This window comes from Gobio gobio (genome assembly GCF_949357685.1).
Source record: "Gobio gobio genome assembly, chromosome: 13".
Taxonomy (NCBI): Eukaryota; Metazoa; Chordata; class Actinopteri; order Cypriniformes; family Gobionidae; genus Gobio; species Gobio gobio.
Window position 1 is genome coordinate 35690307 of NC_137106.1, and position 24335 is coordinate 35714641.

At 36.2% G+C, this 24335-nt stretch overlaps 1 protein-coding gene across 3 annotated transcripts in view; it reads left to right on the forward strand.

Annotated features, from left to right (window-relative positions):
• The window catches only part of snap25b (synaptosome associated protein 25b), a 53350-nt gene that overhangs the window by 23461 nt on the left and 5554 nt on the right, over positions 1 to 24335 (forward strand). For all 3 annotated transcript variants that reach the window (XM_079832571.1, XM_079832573.1, XM_079832572.1), the window contains exons 2-7: positions 246 to 375; positions 4394 to 4435; positions 6756 to 6804; positions 13219 to 13336; positions 20195 to 20311; positions 22860 to 23004. In XM_079832571.1, the coding sequence (XP_079688697.1) occupies positions 304 to 375; positions 4394 to 4435; positions 6756 to 6804; positions 13219 to 13336; positions 20195 to 20311; positions 22860 to 23004 (543 nt within the window). In that variant the 5' untranslated portion in view covers positions 246 to 303. The remainder of the gene's footprint in view (positions 1 to 245; positions 376 to 4393; positions 4436 to 6755; positions 6805 to 13218; positions 13337 to 20194; positions 20312 to 22859; positions 23005 to 24335) is intronic.

Consider the following 24335-nt stretch of genomic DNA (forward strand, 5'->3'; position numbering starts at 1 on the left):
CCTGAGTACTTGATGAGTCAATTTCTGAGAATGAGTCTGAATATATTGACTGCCACACAATACTTGCCCAATCATTGTCTTCAAAGAGAAATGGAATCAAATGCAGATGTGATGTACAGCTCTGATTGTGATATGTTATTGAACTTTTTTTTGCGTTCTGCTGTACCAGATCTATCTGGAGTACTCGTTTCGGTGTGTCTATGTCAACATAGCCTAACACAAAGCATTTCTCATCTCTTTTCCAGCCTTCAAGTAAGAGCTACACTTCCCGATTAGAGGCGAGTACCTCATCCCTCCACAGCCATGGCAGACGATTCCGACATGCGCAATGAGCTGACGGACATGCAGGCCAGAGCTGATCAGCTGGGCGATGAGGTAAGTACACCTTCAACCTCCATGGGCGAAGCAGGTCTAAAAATAAACCCTAAATACGACAGCATCTGTATATAAATAGACTGTCCCAGCGTGAAGGAGAATGAACACACCGTGACTTCCAGACGTGCAGTTGAAGACCGAACCACTCTAAAGAGCATCTATGAATTAATAAATCCGTTTTGTGCAAAAAGAAGCGGCTATATTAAGACTGCCCATCCATTTGTCATGGAGCAGGGGAGGCTGCTTGGTTACCAGGCAGAAGCAGTGGTGATCAGTGAGAGGTTCTCCACACCGCACTCATTTCAGACAGAAACGGCCTCCCTCACAGCAACTTCCCAGTGGGGGTTCTGCACTGGCTTTGATAGACCTTTAATCACACTGGTCTCCTGCTGAACAATCAGAACTTTGACACACAGCTCAATGTGGGAGGGTTAATACAGGTGATTGACCATGTCATCAAAATGTTAGTGCACATGGGATCATTATTAGCATGGCCACTGCACACAGATCCTTGATTATTTTACTAGATTTTACTAGGTTATATTGACACAAAAATAAATAAAAATGCTGTAATCATTTACTCACACCCTCATGTCATTCCAAACCTGTTTGCAACTGATATTTTCAAGAATATACTGTGCATAAAATGAAAGTAAATGAAGCACTCTTTTCTTCAAACTTTCTTTTTGTGTGTTCCACAGAAGAAGTCATATATTTTTTAAACAAACCTGAGAGTGAGTAAAATCACTTAGAAATTCAAATTGAAATGAAAATTCTGTCATCATTTACTCACACTCATGTTGTTCCAAACCTGTATGAGTTTCTTTTCTAGTTTTCTTTTCTGTTTTCCAGATAGATCTGGTAACCAGACAGTTGACTGTAGCCATTGACTTTTTATTCCTTAAAATATCGTCTTTTGTGTTCAACAGAAGAAACTCGTACATGTTTGGAATAACATGAGGGTGAGTAAGTGACAGAGGCGGACAGTAGTGAAGTATTTTTACATTCTACTCAAGTACATATTTCAAGTGTATGTATTTTATCACTGTTTTCTTTTGGGAAACTTTTACTACACTACATTCCAAAGCATAATGTTGTACTTTTTACTGAACTACATTTCATAAATTAAAGAGTTTTTTTTACCTTTAATAATTCATTACATTAAAATGTAGTACTTTCTTACTTGTCCTCAAGTAAAACTTTGAATTACTTTTACTTGAGTAAAAGTATACGGTACTACATTTTTAATGTAAATAAGTATTAAATGATATTCAATATTAAACATAGTGCAGTAAAAAATACAATATTATGTTTTGGAATGTTGTGAAGTAAAAGTTTCCCAAAGAAGAACACTGATAAAGTACATATACTTGAAAAATTTAATTACTTGGAAAGTAAAAATACTTCACTACTGTCCGCCTCTGTTAAGTGATGATAGAATATTCATTTTTTGGTGAAATATCCCTTTAAGAAAAGCCCTTTTTTTATCTCGAATCAATCGAAAAATAGTATAATTTTAGTTTTAACGCTGCTTGACAGTGTTGGGGAGTAGCTAACTACATTTTTCAGTAGCTTGACAGTATCTCAGTTGCGTGACCAAAAGCTACATTTCGTTTTGTGTTTCGACAAACCTGCAATGTATTGAAGAAACTAGATCACAAACTAAAATGTGCATTACCGCCATCTAATGCTATATCCCGCCTCTTAACTGTTTACTGAATATAAATCACCTAATTACGCAAAGGGTTGATATTTCACATGAATCGACTAGTAAAGGTTACACTTTTTATATGTAATCTATGCAAACCAAAGATAAAACCCTGTCTGCATCGAAGACTTCAACCAATTTAAGGACACCCATACAGGTGAGTAATAGAAAAATGATTCTGCTTTATTGCACTCTATAACAAATGTCTATTTGTTTAAAATTACAATGATGAATCAGTGTTTCCCTTTGATTAAATAGGCTAATCTGTCCCGCCACAATTTCGTAAAGAACCTAAAAGATCACTAAGGTTGCGTTTTGCTCCATTGCTTTGCCAAAGCATCTGTCAATCAAACAGGAAAACGAATTTGCGTTATAGCTTAGTGCGCCTATCACACAGCAAAAGGCTAAAGCCTCTCATGATTCGTGTCTCAGAGCTGCTCCGTTCACAGTAAATACTATGAGCTCCATCACTGCATGTGCTGTGAGTTTAACGTACATTTTTGACTACTCCATTACATATATTGTTTTTGCAATGATATTAGGTTTGCAATTTTGCACTTTGACCTTGACAAACAGTCCGTTTGAAATATATGTTTGAGTATTGTATGTGTCTTTGGATAGGTTACAAAATAAAAAATAGGCTACTCTTTGAAATCACAATTGTATTATATTACATTGTCTTAAATGCCAAATATTTTACTTAAAACATTCTTCATTATCAATAATTCAGTTATTTGTAATATGCAATGTCATATATATATATGTATACAGTAGATATATAACTTATTTTTCAGAAGGGTCGCTCAACTGTATCCTGACAGCTTTAACTTATGAGTAGCTTGTAGCTTGCCAAACTACAGTTTCAGAGTAGCTTCCCCAAAACTGCTGCTTGCCTTGAAGGTGAAGTATCAACCCGATCACACGGCAATTCATACGTTGAGCCCGATCTCACGAAAATGCGTATAAATAATACGAGTGTGCAAAAAAAAAGTTTTGTTTTTCGTGTGCATATGATACGCACTTTATGGCGTATTATACGTACGATCCCCCCACCCCCTACCCTCACCCTACCCAAAAGCGTGTCATATATACGCCATAAAGTGCGTATCATATGCACGCGAAAAACTGCATAGCATATGCACGCCAAAACTCATTTTGGCGTTTACATTCCACGAGATTGCACACTCGTTACGCATTGTCATGAGATCGTGTTGATTTTACGAGATGGCTAATTCGTACAAATTCGTACAACCTCACACATACATTTTTTTTGCTAAATCGTATGTATTTACGAGTTGGCCAATTCATATGAATTCCTACAAATTACCTACCCTTAACCCCACCCCTTAACATACCCGTCACTGGGTTTTAGACAAATCGTACAAATTTGTACGAGTGAGGTCGTACAAATTTTTACGAATTAGCCACCTTGTGAAATACATGCAAATCCCGATTAGTCGGATAATTCTACGACCAGTGAATGCATCTGTGATTCGGTGTGAATTAGTTGTGGATTACTTGACATCAACTGTGTTTGTCAGCGTTTTGAAATAAAATAAAATATAAATATCAGATAGCATAATACTAGAATGGTCTGGGACTGGGTTCATTTGAAGCAATCACGCATAAGCCTAATTTTAGGCTTATGTGTGTTTCCACAGTTAAAGCATCAATGGATGTGACAAGTCATTACATGAGACAAACATAGATTTGCCAACTAGTCGACTATTTTTCTGGACGACTTGACGATGAGTTTGAATGGCTTAGTTGTTTCTGCAGATTAAAATAGCATAGGAAACCGTTTTAACATTGAAAAAAAATACACACTTCACCTTCAAGGCCTCACAATGACTGGATGGTGTATTGTTCCATATGATATATGGAATGACGCTTGATGATGGCTCTCAAAAAAGAAAATCAAGATCAGAGTAATGATCTTTAATCCCAGCCTGCTATTGAGCGTCCTGTGGTGCTGCGCAGTCATATTTCTTCAGCTTAGATATATAGACTGGACTGGAATTGGAGAGCTTTAAATATTCATGAGTGGATAATACTATCTTGAGCTTTCTTTGAAGGAACAGGAAGGAAGGGAGGGGGTACAGAAATGGCTGTACATTCAGCCTAGTCTCAACTTGGCAGCCATTAGTAACATGCTGTCGGAACTGACATAATGAACATTATGGCCTTGTACCAACTGTGGCGCTCAACACATCGCATTCAAGTAACAATGTGAAAAACCAAACAACAAGCAGGGTCATATTAGCTGTTGTGTTATTGTGAGTAAAAATAATTATATTTTTCTTTCTACAGTCTTTGGAGAGTACTCGCCGAATGCTGCAGCTGGTCGAAGAGGTAAGCTATTGACTTAACTGTGTAATAAAGATAAACTGGAAAGTATACACAGTGATGACATACTCGAACTCAGTCTGGATGTATATGAAAAGGCATTTTTACAAAGAGGTTGTTTCGCTGCTTGTTTTCAAGGCCTCTGAAGGTCAGAAATCAAGACAGCGAAATAGCACCAAATTTCCGGTCTGTGATAAAAATCAATAAGGATTTCAGAGAAACTCCATCTATGTGTTACTGATAGGGCAGGGGCGAGACACAGGAGAGAAAACGGGTCTAATAGGGATCAAACACTCCTGACTCCACATGTTCAGAAAAGATTGTGGTTGGTTTGGCATTATAAAGACCAGAAACTTAGATTCAGTGTGATAGAAAATACTGTATATAAATCAAATGGTTTATAATTTTTTTTATTTTAAAGTTCAACAAGGAGAGTATCTCGCACACATAATAGTAGAAGATACTTTATTTAGAAACCAAATGCAAAGACAAAATGTTTTCGATTCACATCACCATCAGTGTTGTAAAAGACAACAGCACACATGATTTTATTTATATAAAATGTTTTTCTGAATGACATCCAATAAAGTAATCTCAAAAAGTTTAAAAAATACAGCTCAAAAGCATAAAAACTATGTATATACTAATATGCATGAGTATACCAGATTGCACAAAAAATGCAAAATATTACAAAACAATGTACCAAAATAATGCAGAGATTATACAAATTGCATTATTTCGCAATTAAACAAGTTGCATTTGGCTTCTAAATAAAGTATTTTTGTAAGAAATATTCTACTATGTGTGCAAGCTTCTCTCCTTTTTGAACTTTGATACTTTTTTCATATTGTTTTTTTTTTTTTAGCTTATTCTCCAAAGTCATTTTTATCTACCAACCTTTCCCGTATTTGGTATGGACATTCTATGGCTTTTCTGCTGTTTTTGCAGTTTTCTGGGTATAATGTTCAAATTACATCAGTATTTTATGATTATGATTATGTCAAATATATTTTCACCGATGCTGCATTTATTTGTTCAGAAATACAGTAAAAACAGTTATATTGTGAAATGCTATTATAATAACTTTAAAAATACTTTAAACGTTAAAGTAAATAAAAAATACCGGTTTTGTATTTTAATATTTTTTGTAAAACAAAAATATTCTTATGATGAATTTTCATCATCATTACTTTCTTAGTCTTCAGTGTCACATGATCCTTCAGAAATCATTTTAATATGCTGCTCAAGAAATAGTATTATCAATGTTGAAAATAGTTGGGCTTAATATTTCTGAAGAAACAGTGAATTTTTGTTAAATAGAAATAATTATTAGTTGAAAATGTTTTTTGCAACAATGTGTTAACAAAGACTGTATTTTTCGATCAATTTAATGCATCCTTGCTGAATAAAAGTATTTATTTCTTTTAAACAAAACAAAACAATACTGACCCAGCGTTTGAATGCTATGTGTAATACATTTGGTCTGTATTGATGGTTATTGAAAACAGTACCAGATGTAGTAAATTACATCTTGAAATTGGTTATCCAGAGTTGCGAACAAATCATTCCCCCGCTCCATTTTAGCCATTGTTGGAAGAAAATTGCATTCTTGGGTTGCTAATGAATTTCAAAGTTCAGCAGTGCTGAACAAATATAATGTTCCCACCTGGTATACTTGCATCTGATTTCATATAAGCACTTCCAGTTTCCCTTATGCCACATGTCACTTTGATTAAATGCACAACATACCTGTTGTTATTATTAGTATAAAATGACTTGGCAGACCTGATAAGTAGGGATATTTGACAAGTCATTTTTTGTTTAATTGCTTATTAAGAGATTCCTTTAGGTATACTTGGTGCTATGATAACATACCGCTGCACTGCTTGATCATCGAGTTGAAATAATGACGTGTTGTGGGATTCGGAATAAGATAATCAGCTGTTTAATTTAGGTCAATAGAACCAGCATGTGCCTCGGAGAACAGCTCGACATATTGCACACACATCCTCTCGTACCTTTAGAGTTGAATCCAGTGCTCTGTTTACAATTCTGAACTAATTTTAGCTCCATACTGTCTGCCACCTCGTTGCCTTCTTTTAATTACCTGCCAGATGAAAAAAAAAAAAAAAAAAGAGCGCTTATGAAGAATTTCAATAGTTGTGAACATTCTGCTACATTCTGTCCTCTGCCGGGACTCTTTTATTCCCTGCTGTTCTTTTCTCATTTTATATCTAACCTGAATAAGTGTGAATGTCGTGTAGGCTTCTCTCATTTGTTTGTTATTTCCTCTTTTTTTCTTGCTTTGCCTTTCTTGATGGATTAGAGTAAAGATGCTGGTATCAGAACTTTGGTTATGCTGGATGAACAGGGAGGTAAGTTACGGCGAAAAACACATTGTGGAATCATTTAATAAGGTTGTGCAGTAAGTCATTTTTATTTGCTTATTTTAACTTAACTGTTTAGAGGTTACGCATAATGTTTTTTTCCAGAAATGATGCATAATGAAACATAATTTATGATCATAAACATCAGGCCGCCTTGTCAAAAGTGAAGCTTTGAGAGTCATGTAAGAGGTAAATTGAACGATCGATGTTGCTGGTAATGACAAACCGCTCTCCTCTTCACCAGATGAAATATATCTGTGTACAATCCCTGGGGTGAAGGACTTTCCAGTTAACACTCATTGCTATTTTAGGATAATTAGGCAAACACACTCAATTCCACAAACAGCAAAATAAAGCAATAACTGATTTATCAATGATGTGACTTTAATAGAATCAGTCACGTTTCTATTGATAAATTAATCCTTAAAATGCCTGAGGCTTTATTCGGTTTTATGTGGATAATAAGAAGTGCAGAGTTCCTTTCCACATGGAAGAGAATTTTTAATTTGCCTGTCAAAACAACACAGCCCTTTCTCTCATTGTGTTAAATTATAGATGTTGTGTTCCTCAGACCGCCTCAGGACAATCCATTTCCTACCTTAAATGATCCCGCCACCTTTCTCGCCACCAGTTTTAGAGCAGAACAACAGCACGTCCCATAATAAAGCTGTGCTCTGATTGCTGCATGCAATAGTCTCCTAGAGCTCAGGAGGCTTCCAGTTAGCAGTTCACTAGTCATATAAAGGGAGCAATCAAAATTGTCTTTTTTTTTCTTTTTTTTTAACTAAATGCACATTCCTGCTGTTACAATCGGAAGTCGGTTGTCTAACTCAAGGGCATAGTGGAAGTAGTTCATTAATCACATATTCAGCCTACAACCTCTGGGTACCAGCACACAGTGTTAAATCCCAAAGGTACGCAACTCCATCTGTTTTATTTACAGATAGAACATGTTGAGATTTTCACTATTCTTTGAAGAATCCTTCCAGTTAACAAGCAAGACTTGTATAACTAAGCACAGTTTAAATTTCTTATCATATTGAATTCAGCTTTGCTACCAGGAGAAATTGCTCCTCTAATATGTTTTCTAGTGTCTGTTTTCTCTCAGCTCTATTAGATAAAGCTGCTTTACTTCATTAATTCAATGGAGAGTTGTCCATTGGCTCTTAAGGCCAACGCCTTAACCACTCAGCCATCCTGATTGCTTTGAACTGGTTGTAGATGTTTGATATACATTCAAAATTCAGTTTACTCTCGTCTTTAATTCATGCTAGAATAGATGTTTGTTACCAAGAGTGAGGCTTAAAACCACATGGACATTTGTCCGATGAATCTAACCCTACTGGTTATTTTATCAGGGTTGTAGTCATAGAAATTGCTCCTCTGATACGTTTCCTCTCATCTCTATAAGATAAAGCAGCTTTACTGCATTCATTCAATGGAGAGTTGACACTTGTTACCAGGAATGGGGTTTGAACCCACGAGGACATTTGTACATTGGATCTTATGTCCAACGTCTTAACCACTCGGCCATCCGGGTTGCTTGGAACAGGTTGGAGATGTCGAAATTGCTCCTTTGATAAGCATTCAAAATTCAGTTTTCTCTCTGCTTTATAACGTAAAGCAGAATTCCAGAACTAACTCATGCTAGAATATATGTTTGTTACCTGGGGTGGGGTTTGAACCCACATGGACATTTGTCCGTTGGCTCTTAAAGGGATAGTTCACCCAAAAATGAAAATTGTGTCATCATTTACTCACCCTCGGTTTGTTCCAAACCTGTATGAGTTTCTTTGTTCTGCTGAACACAAAAGAAGATATTTAAAAGAATGTTGTAACCAAGCAGAGAGAGCAACTATTGACTACCATAGTATTTTTTTCCTTACTATGGTAGTTAATGGTTGCTCTCTCTGCTTGGTTACAAACATTCTTCAGAATATCTTCTTTTGTGTTCAGCAGAACAAAGAAACTCATACAGGTTTGGAACAACTTGAGGGTGAGTAAATCATGACAGAATTTTCATTTTTGGGTGAACTATCCCTTTAAGTCCAACGCCTTAACCACTCAGCCATCCTGGTCACAGATGTTGAAATTGCTCTTATATGTTGATAAACATTCTCTCACCTTAAATTCATGCTAAAATCAATGTTTGTTACCAGGAGTGGGGTTTGAACCCACGAGGACATTTGTCCATTTGATCTTAAGCCCAACACCTTAACCACTCGGCCATCCTGGTTGGTTCGATTAAGTTGTAGATGTTGAAATTGCTGCTTTGATATGCATTAAAATTTTTGTTTTCTCTCAACTTTGTAACGTAAAGAAGAAATCCAGAACTATTTCATAGTAGAATAGATGTTTATTAGCAGGAGTGGGGTTTGAGTCCAAAAGGACATTTGTCCATTGGATCTTAAGTCCAACGCCTCAACCACTCGGCCATCCTGGTTGCTTTGATTAAGTTGTAGATGTTGAAATTGCTCCTTTGATATGCATTCAAAATTCAGGTTTCTCTCGACTTTGTAACGTAAAGCAGAATTCCAGAACTAATTCATGCTAGAATAGATGTTTATTACCTGGAGTGGGGTTTGAGTCCAAAAGGACATTTGTCCATTGGATCTTAAGTCCAACGCCTCAACCACTCGGCCATCCTGAACACCATGAACAGGTTGTAGATGTCAAAATTGCTCCTTTGATATGCATTCAAAATTATTTTCTCTCTTCTTTATAACGTAAAGCAGAACTCTAAAACTACCTCATGCTACAATAGATGTTTTGTTACCAGGAGTGGTGTTTAAACTCACAAGGACATGTGTCTGTTGGATCTTATGTCCTTAACCACTCGGCCATCCTGGTCATCATGAAGGGCTTATTATTCCCATGTTGTATTACAAGCTAATATGTTTCAATTAACTCTGTAGGCCAATTTGCCTGCTTATTTCAACCAATACCATTTTCAGACATTATTGAACAAAAATCATAATTCTGCTACCAGGAGTGGGGTTTGAACCCACAAGGACATCCATCCATTGGATCTTAATTCCAACACATTAACCACTGATCCTGGTTAACTTCAGCTGTTTATAAAGGTACTAAAGCAGCTAGTTGGATGCGCCACAATCTGTGTGCTGTCACACTATTGACCCAGTCCTGGTGTTCTTCCACTTACATGCCAAAAAGTGAATATATGCTCTATATCACTGTCAGCCAATGAAGAGACGAGTCCCTGTCGCTTTCTCGCCCCCTTCCCCCTCTTTCTTTAGTCACGCTGCTCTTGCTCATGGGATTAGCAGCAAAGCCCAATTAGCTGTTTTTCTTTTTGTCGGTATAAGGTAGTAACCTCACAGTAGACCATGTCAGTTGCAAACTAGCTAAGAAGAATACAATTACAAGCTCAATTAAGGGCAGATGAACAGACACTTAAAAGTGAATCTTATTAGTATTATTATTCATTTTTTATAAAATAGCAACACCTGTTTTGCTCCCCCAGGGATTTTACAGTTTTCTAAAGCCCTAAAGGAATGTGTATCCCTTCAGTCAATTGTTCATTTCAGTTCATGAATGATCAACCATTACATTCTTCAGATAACTTCCCCATAACTAATACGTATGATCCATAATTCATTCTCTTTATCTCTTTGGTTCTGTTTCTGATCATCTTCTCTCTTTCTCAGCATTTGCTCATGATGCCTCATGATGATAACTGTTTTTTTTTTTTTTTCAGTTTAGCTCAGACAGGGGTGGCTCAATTACTCAGGGGTGGAAATAGTAATATACTCAAGTACTTTCCAAAAAATGTACAGTGTGAGTAGAGTAAGAACTACTTGAGAAAGAATAAAAGAGCAGCTTGTTTAAAAGTACTCATGATTAGTGAGTACTGAGCTGTGGATTCTTCCCCCTTATAATAAACGCTAAACTGCAATGTAAGAATGAAGAATATCTATCCTCCAACAGTTTTAATTTTGGCTGCCAACATTTTAAAATACTTCAAACCAACACAGAAAGACTATTACTGAGATGAAAAGATGAAAAAGCTATTTTCAGTACACTCATCACCATTTAATTAGATTTAAAATCAGTTGTAAGGCCTTAGTAAACACTGTGTGAGCTATTGTTGCACAAACAGTGCAGTATCAATGTTCAGAACAGTACAGAGAAAACAAAAACCTTTAGAAACTCATGAGAGTTCAGCATCACACACCAGAGATGGGTTAAAAAGAGAGAGAGCGATTAAAAAGAGCCAATTTCTCTGGAGTTTTAGCATTTTGTGATAAAGAAATGAGAATCACTAATATTATCAAACAGTTTACTTCACCTAATGCACTGAAATTATCTAAGATGACACAAACTACATTGTAATTTTATTCCACTTTATTTTACAGTAAGTGCAATTATGTGCACTTAAAGTGTACTTACCTAAGAAAGTACTGGGTAATATAAGCGTACATGGGTTAAGGTTAGGTTTATGGGTAGGTTCAGGGTTAGTTATTACCCAGATATTACATTTACTATAAGTACATAGTATGGGGAACAGGAATGTAAAATAAAGTGCTACCGTAATTCCATTCCTTTGAATATGTTACGAAAACTTTTTATCACATCATACGCTGACAGAGATGCAGTATAAGTTAATGCCATGGGTCTTCAATAAGGTGCATACTGAATTTGGTTCTCAAATTACAGTACATTAAGCCACGCTAAGCTGTTTTTCCACATTAAGCGTTGTATTATTTCCCTAGCACACTTTTTCTCAGCATGCATTGCACGCTCATACTAAACTCATCAAGAGTCAATGAGCTGCCAGCTGCTGCAGGACGCACGCGAGGGAGAGACGTGGCAGTGCAGATCACGCCCCTCTCTTTATGCTGAAGTAAAGAAATGGGAGTGGGAATTCCCCGCATAATGAACGTGGCACTTGCGGGAGTTATTAACATTGTATGCAATACCCGCAACCTCGCAGCAGCAACACCATTATATCACCTGTTGACTATAATAACATTGCACATATGTGTCAACTAACTCTCATTAGAGTATTAGTAGACCGTCTGCTTAATATCTGCTAACTCTTTATTGTGATGTTCCCTCAACAGACATTCTGCTGACTAGAAGTTACTTTTTAACTACATCTCATCTTATTCTAACCCTACCAGTCTACTAATACTCTACTAACACTCTAATGAGAGTTAGTAGACATGTAGGTGCAATGTTACTTATAGTCAACTGAATGTGTTAAAGGGAACATCCATCCGTCCACCATGTTTGTTAACTCTTAAGTCACGTTCGACTTAAAGAGATTTTGCGAGATTGTACAATGTCGGAACAAATGTAAATGGATAAAAATTAAATTAAAACAAGCATGTAACGACCACAAATGGAGGGAAAATAGCAGAGTAAAAGTACAGATACATCACTGTAATTAAGCAAAAGTAAAAGTACACAAATTTTACATTAAAAAAATACAATTTCTGATTAAAAACTACTTAATTAGCCTAGTAACATGAGTATTTGTAATTCATCACATTCATTACATCCCAATCTTTTATGCCAACAGAACTATGGGATTCCCTAAAGCCATCCCTATTACAAAATATTAGAATACACTTTTTAAAGGGATAGTTCACCCAAAAGTTTTGTTCTGAACCTGTATGACATTTTTTCTTCCGTTGAAAGTAATGATTCTTGTAAGTTGCTTTTTGATGATTTTGGAGCTTGACAGCCACAGTCATTTTCCTTTTGCTTTCATTATATGAAAAAAAGCTTATTTTTGTGTTCTATGGAGGAAAATGTCATATGGGTTTGGAACAACACGAGGGTGAGAAAATGATGATTTTGGGGTGAACCATTTCTATAATTATTGCTGTAATTGAGCATGAATTAAACAGGTGCATTCGGGTTGAAAAGACACTTTGCGTCTGTTCTCTACGCCTCAAAGACCATCTTCGCGACCTTCCAACCTAACCACCCACCGCATCATTCAAATGTCTCACGTTTTGAGTAGATGTGTTTCTGGACAACTTAGATGTCATTTGTCATCATCGTTTGTCTGCCAGGATGCAAAGTCTCATTTCATTGCTGTCACCCCTTTGTCCTGACCAGAACAACTCGAGCGTGTTGAAGATGGCATGAACCATATCAACAAAGACATGGTGGAAGCTGAGAAAAGTTTAAAAGATGTAGGCAAATGCTGTGGACTTGTTTGTCCCTGCGACAAGTAGGTACTGGTGAAGCGTCCAAAGCTTTCACCTGTGTGCTGTTGTCTGACTGTCTCTTGTCACTGTGAATGTTTAAGCCTCTCTCTTTCTTTTTGTCCCTCTTTTCCTCCTTGCCTTTCCTTTCTCTTTCTCTCCTTGTTCCTTTTCCACACTCTTTAACTCTTTTGGGGGCATAATTGACTAATGTGTAAATCAGAACAACTGGAGCGCATCGAAGAGGGAATGGATCAGATCAATAAGGACATGAAAGAAGCAGAAAAGAATTTGACGGATCTAGGAAATCTCTGTGGTCTATGTCCGTGTCCATGTAACAAGTAGGTGATGCCTGTCGCCTGCCTGCCTGCCTGCCTGCTTGCCTGCCTGAACCCGACAATTAGGAAATAAAAGCACGTGGCCAGTTTTGCACGCTCGCTCTTGCTCTCTCCGTAGCTGCGACTTTCCCCCACTACGCTCTGCCTGGACTACTTCTCTGTGCACGGGGATGATGGTAGAGTTAAGTCCGTCTGCGATGCCACTGGTTAAGCCATAGTTGTAGCTGTAGGCCCTGCTCTCTGCCGGCTGAATGCGCAAATATGCTGGGCTCTATGCTTCACTGATCCTTTGGTCAAGGACTGTTGTACTTAAATGTTAAGTGCCTGCTTAATATGCATGTGCTACTCTCTGAAATGCAAGCATTACACACTCCTTGAATGAACTTTGTGGAAGGCAGATTAGAAATTCACGCTTTATTTACTCAAGGCTGGCAGAGCTGGCTTTTTATAGGGGTTGCCTAAAAGGCTAAGCATGTCACCTGCAAAGAATACCCACTGCATGTGGGTAAAATGGTGTTAAACGTTATCTTGGCAATATAAATGCACACTGATATTGATTATAGTACAGCAGATTTCCAAATATGTGCATTTTGTACCTTATTAAAGGTGCACTTTAAGTCATTTTTTCTTTCGTTGAAAAATGTCGGTCCTCAAATTTGTTTGGTTGAGCAGCATCCCAAAGGTTCTCTGGGACTTTTCTTTGCTTTTATCACTAATGTTTGTGTGTCAGTCCGGATTTTTCAGAGACTCCCTCTGAATGCAAGTGACTGTCTTCAATTATTCACTGATTGATTCAAAAACATATCAAGTGACTATTTACGAGTGAGTCTTTGAATCGTTTCCTCAACCGATTCGTTCAAACACACTTTCCTTGAGTGAGTCATTGAATCATTTTTGCAACTGATTTGTATAAAAACGGTGATTCATCGAGGAAATAAACAAGTGACTGTCTTTATGAGAACGCCATTGAAGAATTTATTAAACCGATCCATTCAAAAAGAAACATGTCACTGTCATTATCAAAGAGTCATTGCTGAGATTTGAAACAGCAGTGTGATTTTTGTCATTTTAAAGGAAGCCCTTTGAAGTTATATAAACCACTGCTAAAAGTATACATGTGAGTATATGTTGTCTGAGCTGTAATAACCCCAACCCCCCTTCCCCCTTCCCAAAAAAAGAGGCGCTTTTTGTTTTTTTGGTTATAAATTCGGTTTTGAAAGTGTGTAATTCATGCCCTCACTGTAAAAAAATTATAATCTTCCCAACTCAAAAATTTCTAGTGACTGGTCACATCAAAATTTTTCAATTGGCCAAATTGAATTTCTGTGAATTGAATTTTATCAATTGTGGCAACAGCCTGTTAACATGGGCTCAATTAGAAATAATATGTTGAGCCAATGGAAAAATTTAATTTACCAACACTGTAAAAAATGTCAGGCCTCACCAATTTAAAATTTTCTAGTGACCGATCACATCTACATTTTTCAATTTGGCCAATTTTTCAATCGCTCACTAGAAAATTTTGAATTGGAGAAATGTTTTACAGTGAAACTGTGAGGTTGGTCCAATTAAATATTTTAAATTGTAGTAACAATTGTTTATTTCTCACTGTCCCAAAAGACAAAAATGACTAAAAACATAAATATATTAAGCAAAATACAGAAACAGACAACAGGGTTGACATTTTATCACATTACTTTATTAACAAGTAAATTCCAACACAGGATATTTGGTGAAAATACCTTATTTTCAATAAGGAAAACTCTGAATATTCAAGAAATCTTCTGCATGGATGTCTTAAAGTGGTGAAGAAAACACGGCACTGCAAGCTAAAAACCTGCAAATAAAAATAAAAACTAACATTAATGGCAAAGTTTCCCTGCGTCACATCTGGCAAATGACAGAACAGAAGTTCTTCATTATATAATGAGGATGAGACGAATGAATGGATGAATAAGAAAATCGAGCTTGACGTGTTTGATATTAAAAGGCAATAACTCAAGCCCTGAAAGAGGCCGACGCCAAATGCAATCTCCGGCACCGTGTTCAACGGTCGCATGCCGCATATATCACACAAATGACTTAATTTACTTATTACCTATCATTTTAGACATATAAGACATTTGGAAAATAAAACTATTGGCTACCCTTAGAGTAAACAAGAACACACGCATGAAACCAATGAATGCATTAACTCGTGATTCTACAAAATGTCTTTTAAACTTCATACCGGGTCATAAAGCAAAACTCTGGAGAATAATTTCAGTGCTAAATACTCACCAACGTCTTTGTGAGATGAATATCTCTATTCTCTTGGGAATGTCTGTTTCGGTCTTCAGCACCTGCTGGTTCGGCTCCCCACTCCCGCGGCTCCGCATTTGAAATCTGCACACGAACGTTTTTTTTCAAGCGCATTTTGCGCATGCGTATACCGTTTTTCGGACGTAGGACTAGTTCAGCCAACATGGATTTTTCACTTCGACTTCATAGATTGACTGAGCACAATTAAATATGTTCGGTGGATATACAATTTTAATTTTGAGTTAAGACCTTAAGCTATGATTAGTACAATGCATCTTTTTGCATGGGGTAAATTATTTGGAAGTCATTTATTGGGCCAATATGTAATGATCAATTGTCACAATTTTTCCAATTTTTTTTTTTACAGTGCTGTGTGCTCTAGCACCCTGCAGACAGTTTTGGCTGTTTCCAGTAGATTCCAGAAAATACTGGAAAAATGAATTTTGTCTGTATCATGTTGTATGCAGCATTTATTCAAATGAATCTGAAGGGAGGACCCCTTACCCCCTACAAGTTTTTTGGGGCGGTTATTACAGCTCAGACAACATATACTTAAATGTTTATCAATTTTAGCAGTGTTTTATGTAACTTCAAAGGGTTTCCTTTAAAATGACACCATTGTGACAAAATGTGACACAATTGTGAAACCCTTTGTGACAAAATGACACAATTTTGTATTTTAGACCACTGTATGTGCACTATAAAAAAAATGCAGGTCTCCAAATGAAAATTTTCTAGTGACCGATCACATCTAATTTTTTCAGTTGGCCAAATTGAATTTCTGTGAATTGATGCAATTTAATTCACAGAAATTCAATTTGGCCAACTAAAAAATTTAGATGTGATCAGTCACTAGAAAATTTTCAATTGGAGACCTTATTCTTTTTTACAGTGTGGGTATGGGAAGCTTTTCAATTTGGGTAGGCCAAATCCAGGTGGAAATGGTCCCAGAGTAATTTAATGTAAATAAGTTACTTTATGTAAAACAAATGCCAAAGTGATGCATGTCTCCAGAATGTAGAGACTCGAAATGGTACCACATATGAGGTCAGAGCTCCTCCACAGACATTTAAAATTGAAAGTATATACTTGATGATGTCATTCCCTGTACAGGGTCCGCAGAGTTTAAGAGGTTAAACAAATTATTAAATATTTACACTGTTATATACAAAGTATAGGAAGATGAATCAGTTATTCACAATGTTTTAAAGGGATAGTTCACCTAAAAATGAAAATTCTGTCATAATTCATTCACCCTCAAGTTGTTCCAAACCTGTATGAGTTTCTTTCTTCTGCTGAACACAAAAGAAGGTATTTTGAAGGATGTTGGTAACCAGACAATCCATAGCATTTTGTCAATGAGTGCCGTCAACTGTCTGGTGACCAACATTCTTCAATTGTGTTCAACAGAAAAAAAAGAAACTCATACAGGTTTGGAACAACATGAGGGAGATTGGGTGAACTTTCTCGTTTGAGGGAATGGGCAGTCACTGTTTAACAGATTTTCTTTTGCTTACTACAGATATTCTGATTGATGGATTTTTCTTGAGGGTTTTGGATTGTTTAATTCTTTACTGAGAATTTGAATTAAAGCTGGGTGGAACAAAATGACTTGGTGCACCTTTAAACACAGCACATTCAGTCATGTTTTCAGTAATATCCAAGTGGGCACAGACATTTGTTCTCATTATTCTGTTTCATGAGTTGCAAATATTATGTTAATGATATTCTGTGTGACCAACTCTTGCATAATGGTGCAGGCACTGCATAAATACTCATGTGAGCAACTGTCACTGGCTGAAAAGTGTTGAACGGTCATCAGTGGTGCAGGCCATCGCCAAACGCCAGTTGTTCGATGAAGTATTTATGAATGTTAACTGTTGGGTAGTTTGTTATTCCTTTTATGTACTTGGGGTTGAAGTAATCAAAGTGTAACAGAACGGAACATTAAATGTATTTTATTTTTTAATTTTAAAGTCAACATGAAAGCGAATTCAACGTTTTTATATAGAATATTCGATTGGAAAAAGGTTAGGCTGGTGCTTTTTCTGCATTGATTTTTATGCATCAGGAATTGATTGCATTGGGAAAAGTGGTCTCTATATGACAGGTCGTTTGATGGGAAGGCTTGTCCCCTGAAAAGAAAAGTCATTTCAAGGGTTATACGAGTTATTACATTTTGATGAAAGTGAAAAAAAATAAAAAATTGGAATAATACATCATGCACCGTAAGACCAGAAAATGTATTAAGAAAGTAATCAAGGGCCATTTGGATTTCATGTTGACTTTAAAGTATGGGCAGATGAATGTAAAGAAGATTTTGGCTTACCTCAGAACTTTTATTCATGTTTCTTTTTAAAGACATGCACCTGTGTCTGTGTCAGTAAGGATTAAGGTCATGGTTGAGTCTCACTGCTTCTGGTCAGAGCATTTCATGTCAGCTCCTGTAATCACAATGGCAGTGGCATAAGGCAATGCATACCATAAAATCTCCATAAACAGCCCTATCTTACATAAAAGGTTGAAATAAAAGGTAATAGCTTATAGAAAATCACCTGCATTGCTTGGAGAGTTGCTTTGAACTTAAGCTTTGTTCAGACAGACTGATTTTATTTTATTTTATATATTTTGTTTAAACCTGTATAGCAGGTGAAATCCAGTTTCTTTAAACTTGATTCAAATTACACTCATATATTGCATGAAATTCAATTTCATTCATATTTTTGAAAAAAGTTAAATCTATTTAAAGGGCCAGAGGGATATATTCTTGGCCTCGTGAATTTTAGCAACATCTCTTAGTAGTTGTGGAAGAAATTCTTATGGGATCATGTGACACTTAAAAGGGGATAGTTCACCCAAAAATGAAAATTCTGTCATCATTTAGTTACGCTCAATTTGTTCCAAACCTTTATAAATGTCTTTGTTTTGCTGTACACAGAAGATATTTGGAAGAATGTTTGTAACCAAGCAGATCAGCCATTGACTACCACAGCTTAGGGGTAAAATGAACATGAATATATCATTTACTTACCCTCATGTTGTTTCTAAACTTGGAACACAAAAGAAGATATTTTGAAGCATGTTTAAATTGTTTTTATCCATGTTAATAAATCAGTGGCAGTGTTATTTTAGTATTATTTATATAGCCTACTATTATAGTATTTATTAATATATTGATGTAGGTTTTGTTTTTTTTTTTTTTATTACATTTTTTTCAGTATTTCTATGTAGCCTAATCTTTTTAATTTCAATTCTAGTTTTAGTCATGTAACCCTTAAATGCCTGATTGTTTCGCCACACATTACATATTTGGGTCTTTAGCGACCCGGATCTATATCTAACATGGGTAGATCTCTTCCTGTCGCGATAATATAAAACTCTCCTGATATTAGAGTAACAATTACAGAAGAAAATAAATAAAAGCATAAATAAAATAAATAAAGCATATTTTGTTACCTTTTAGAGCTTGGAAGGGTTCAGTTTGAGCAGATGTTTTATACCATCATCACTGCCTTAGTCAGAGCTCATTTTCCAGTACATTCAGCATCTGGATCATATTCGCGATCTCAAACATATTCTGAAAACTATCAAAAAGCTATATTTTGATCACTTACAGCTTCTTCACCAGATCAAGTGACAGTGACACTAATATTTGATTGCGTTCAGTACTTGCTGTGCAGTAAATCGCTGAGCTATTTCAAGTTTTGCGGATGATACATCCTATTCTTTTGTTTTCTGCCTGCGGTAACTTTGAGTGAAACGTCACTTCATCATTGTGTATCAGACATTGCCACCTAGTGAAATAAAGATGAATTGCACTTATTCATTCATCAAAGATTCAATTATTGTTGTGCAGAAAAAAATATACTTACACTGTTGGAAAACAGACATTTTCATATTTGGTTGAACTGTCCCTTTAAGTGATTTACTGGATATTGTCTGAACAAACAGATCTTGCAGAATCACTTGCTAAAGATCGTATTTGAAAATGGAGTGCAAGTGTGAACAAAGCCTTAGACCTTTACTGTATGCATACTGTTACTAAGCGCAGCCTAATTCCTCTTCCCTGCCTCAATGCAATGCATGTTACTTGCTATTATCAAAGCTTTTCTATTTGTCTATTGATTTCATTTCAAATCTAACAAACTGTATCAAAGTGTTTAATGAATGCACATTATACGTTTGAAATAGGTCTATTCTGTACCCTCACTGAGAACATGTTACTTCTGAATGCTTCTCTTTGTCTCTTCACCTTGATAACTGTTGTGAACCTCCTCCAATTAACTTGTCACATCTCCATCAGTGTTTGAGTAATTGTCTGTCATGCCCCACTGTACGTGACTTGTGTACATTAGTTCCAGGAAAACGATATGCTAGTATGTGTCGTTCATTTATTCATGAACACCTTTAGTGCATGTAATTCCATAACATGCAGATAATCATGAGCACCATTTCCTGTTTTAAGTGTTATATATCTGCATGTAGATCCTCTGAGTGCATGTCTAGTTCTTAACACCATTCGGATTCTCATCCTCTCTCTCACTTCCTGTGGTTGTTCAGGCTGAAAGGCGGTGGACAGTCCTGGGGTAATAACCAGGATGGTGTGGTGTCCAGTCAGCCAGCCCGTGTGGTTGATGAACGTGAGCAGATGGCCATCAGCGGAGGATTCATCCGCAGGTCAGTTACCTATATTAGAAAATGACTGCAAATATACAGTATAATTCAATGGACCTTGATTATGAGTAGACTTTTATTTTAACACCTTATATAATTTGTCATTAGACATTTATATCTCAAGCAGTTCGATTCCCAGGGAAAGCGTGATGAACCGTGTACCTTGAATGCAATGTAATACGCTTTGGCTGCGTAAATGTAGCCTAATACAATGAACATTTAAATGTTGTAGTTAATTTTTTTAAATATATATTTTCCTCTGTATATTTTTATTATATAAAAATATGATTTTTTTTTTATATGATTTGATTCAGTGGTATATAAAGTCAACACATAAATGTGATTCAAATTATGATTCAATGATATTCATTCTATATATATATAAAGCACATATATTAAAACCATTAAGATAATTAAGCATATATGGCCTATGTAATGAACTTTATATTTTGTATAATATAATGAAAATGTATATATGACAATTAAAATGTAATTTTTAAAAAAATATTTTACATTTTTATTCTATATACTGTATATTTCCATCATTAAAATATATACATTTTACGTGCAACATCATGGAAAACATTTAGTTATTCTATTCTGATGAAAGATTTCAAAGAAATGTTTTTTCCTGTGATGAACTAATAGTATAAGTAAATACTGTCAATTTTGATTTAATATATATACTGTATATATAATTTAATGTGGCAAGATACTCAGATATTATTTAAATTATATCGGTAATAAATCAGTTGATTTAGAAGCACATTATGGCCTTTTTATGGCCATTATGACCATTAAGACTTTTTGCATTGTGACCTTATTTTAATGATAATTAAGCGCAATTCCAATAATAATAATAATTTATTGATGATGATGTTGATATTGATGACGTTGATCTGACGTTGATAATGATTTATTATTTAATTGTAAAGTGGAAAAAAAACGAGGTAATATTTGTTTTACTATCCTAAATGTGTGCTTATTTAAAAATAAATGTATTATAATAATATAACGTGTAGTATGTAAAGTGTAGTGTAGTATAGGTGCAATACAAGAATACAAGGAAAAAAATCAACTGGATAGTTTTTGAGGATGAAAACAGCATGAGTGAACTAAAATGTATAAAATAAAAAATAAAACTGTAATATAAAGTGCTGCGTCCCAAATCGCCTCCTTATACTATGCCCTAAAAGGATGTAGGATTTAGCAGTGTAGCAGAATATGGGACATATTACTTCGTCATAACTGCATCTTTAAGGGCTGCATCCTGTCAGCGTTTAAACTGCCCTGTCAATCACCTTGTCACAGTTAAAATCCTCCACATTCAATTTAATATCCTACCATTTCAGAGAAATGCAGCACATTGTTCTGCCAGTCGTGTGGTTTTCATGTGGAGACTCTCCTCACGTGTTCGCATGATGCATTTAAAAGTTAAAAGACCAAACGTATCTTTATAAAAGTTCACAATGCTTTTGCAGATTAAATATAATGCGGATAACAACAGATACATAGTTTTCCCCCGGTTAGATACTGATTATTAATCACTCAAAACCCTTTTTTTTCTAAATCTCTCTACTTAACCGCCGGACTCGCACATCCGCCATATTTGTGGTATTTCAACGCTTTTTATTTGTGTTTGTAGTTCTAATTGAATCTTTGTCCAACGTGCAATGGGTTGTGGGTAATGTTAGCTGGGTATCTTTGGAATACACATTTTATCATACTACAATTTGGGACATTAATTAAAATTTCATGTACTGTTCAGGACAGATTGGGACACAACGTTTTTATTGACTCGCCAATTCGAGAAAGGCAATGACTTAGAGTTACCTGTTCTTTCAGACATTATTTGATCATTAGCTCTTGTCTGCTGTTGTGTAGACTGAACCATTTGAGAGACATGTAAGTAAATATGGCTGTCAGTCCCAAAAGCTGACTGTGTGAGCATAGCCTAATTGTACTGTTGTTGTTTTCCTCTATCTAGTGTATCAGCAGTGAGTGCAGCACAGTTGTCAGTGAGTCACAAGGATCTCTATAATTGTCTGTTGAAGACGGATGTCCGCTTTGTGCCAGACTGTAGCTTCAGGCACATCAGGGATGGACATGAAACCACTGAGCTGTTGTTGGTCCGCTGTCTCAAAATATCCCGTGTCAGTCCGCAAACAAAATGAGATGCTCAGCTAGAATCCATATACACCTTAATGGTTTTAGACAGTTGTTCTAGTCGTGCTAGTGTAGACAGAATCCATAATGTGAGTAAACAGAATCTCGCACTGTGTCGTTACGTCCTTTTTCTGTCCCGTACAACCCATCAGACAGAATAAGATCAAATTGACAGTATTTACTTATATAATGCCATTAGTGCATCACAGGAAAAAAAACATTTCTTTGAAATCTTTCATCAGAATATAATAACTAAATGTTTTCCATAATGTTGTACGTAAAATTGGCTTTCCATGTTGACTTTAATGTGGAAATCATCCTGAGGATATGGTGCCCATCTCAATCAGCGTTCTCAATAAACCCAGGCTGTTTTTTGTGTCTTAAGGGTAACAAATGATGCACGAGAGAACGAAATGGATGAGAATTTGGAACAGGTGGGAGGTATCATCGGTAACCTACGCCACATGGCTCTCGACATGGGCAACGAGATCGACACCCAGAACCGTCAAATCGACAGGATCATGGACCAGGTAAGATCATGACATTGCAATGTTGGAGAAATTACTTAACACAAGAGCCTCAATTCTGACTGTAAACTCCCTCATGAGATAAGACCGTCTAATAATACCAAAAGATGCTTGTTGGTGCTTGTCACATCACACTGTAAAAATATCTTTTGAGATGAATGTTTGCTCAGAGGCGTGCATTAAAGGGGTCATGAACTGAACTGCAATGTTTCCTATGGTACACTTATAATGTAAGTATGATTTTTAAATCAAAAATGGTCCTAATTTAGAAATAAAAGGCCATTTCTACTCTCAGTTTAGCCCTCTGATTTGAACGCTCTGTTTGAAGGGTCATGTCTGCCGTGAGACTTCAGTGTAAATGGCCACTGCTGTGATTGGCTGACATCTTTGCATATGAAATAAGTATAACGTGGAACTATCTCGAAATCTTTTACTATTACAGCTGTCGAGATAAACTAATCGTGAAAAGTGTCGATTATAGCATTATATTTAGATCTGCCCGTTTGGTATGAAAGGTTGCAGCGATGAGCATTGTAGCCGATGACAAACATGCCTGTTGAACGCATAAATGCAATGATTTCGTCAATGCAACTCGAATTCTGCCCTCTCATGAATGCTTTCATCATAACTAACATCTCAAACACAATGTAAATAAGAGATGCATTGTGCAGTGTAGACAGCATCATTGATTATAACAGGAGCTTTTGCCAGAACTCAGTCACTGATAAACTCACGCTGTGTCTTCAGCTCAGCTCCAGCGATTATAAAGGTAGCGTTCTCTAATCACTTTCTGTATATAATTTAATCACAATTTAAACAACAGGTTTTTTTCATGCTACTAAGAGAAACAATTTGAAGTTGATCGTTTAGTCACTGGCTTGATTTACTGAAGCAATAAACGATTTTGAGACAAAGCCCGACGTCTGACTGTACATGAACCAAACAGAAATCAACACATCAGAAATCATTGGTCACAGATTGGGTATTACAATTAACACGGTTACTTAGCCTAAGGGCCCTATTTTAACGATCTGAGCGCATGGTCTGAAGTGCATGGCGCAGGAGGACTTAGGGCGTGTCCGAATCCACTTTTGTTAGTTTAATGACAAAAGGGTTGTACCTGTTAATGAGTCATGGGTGTGTTTTGGGCATAACATGCAAAAAACAATAAAGAGACTCATCTCCCATTCCGTTTAAAAGCCAGTTGGACTTGCACTATGGCAGATTCGCTATTTACGTGGTGAAATTTGCTTGCGGAAAGACTGAACGCTTCTCCAGAGAGGAATCCTTTTATTTTTAATATTTAAAAAAGTGTATTGGCTGCTGAGCGTCCC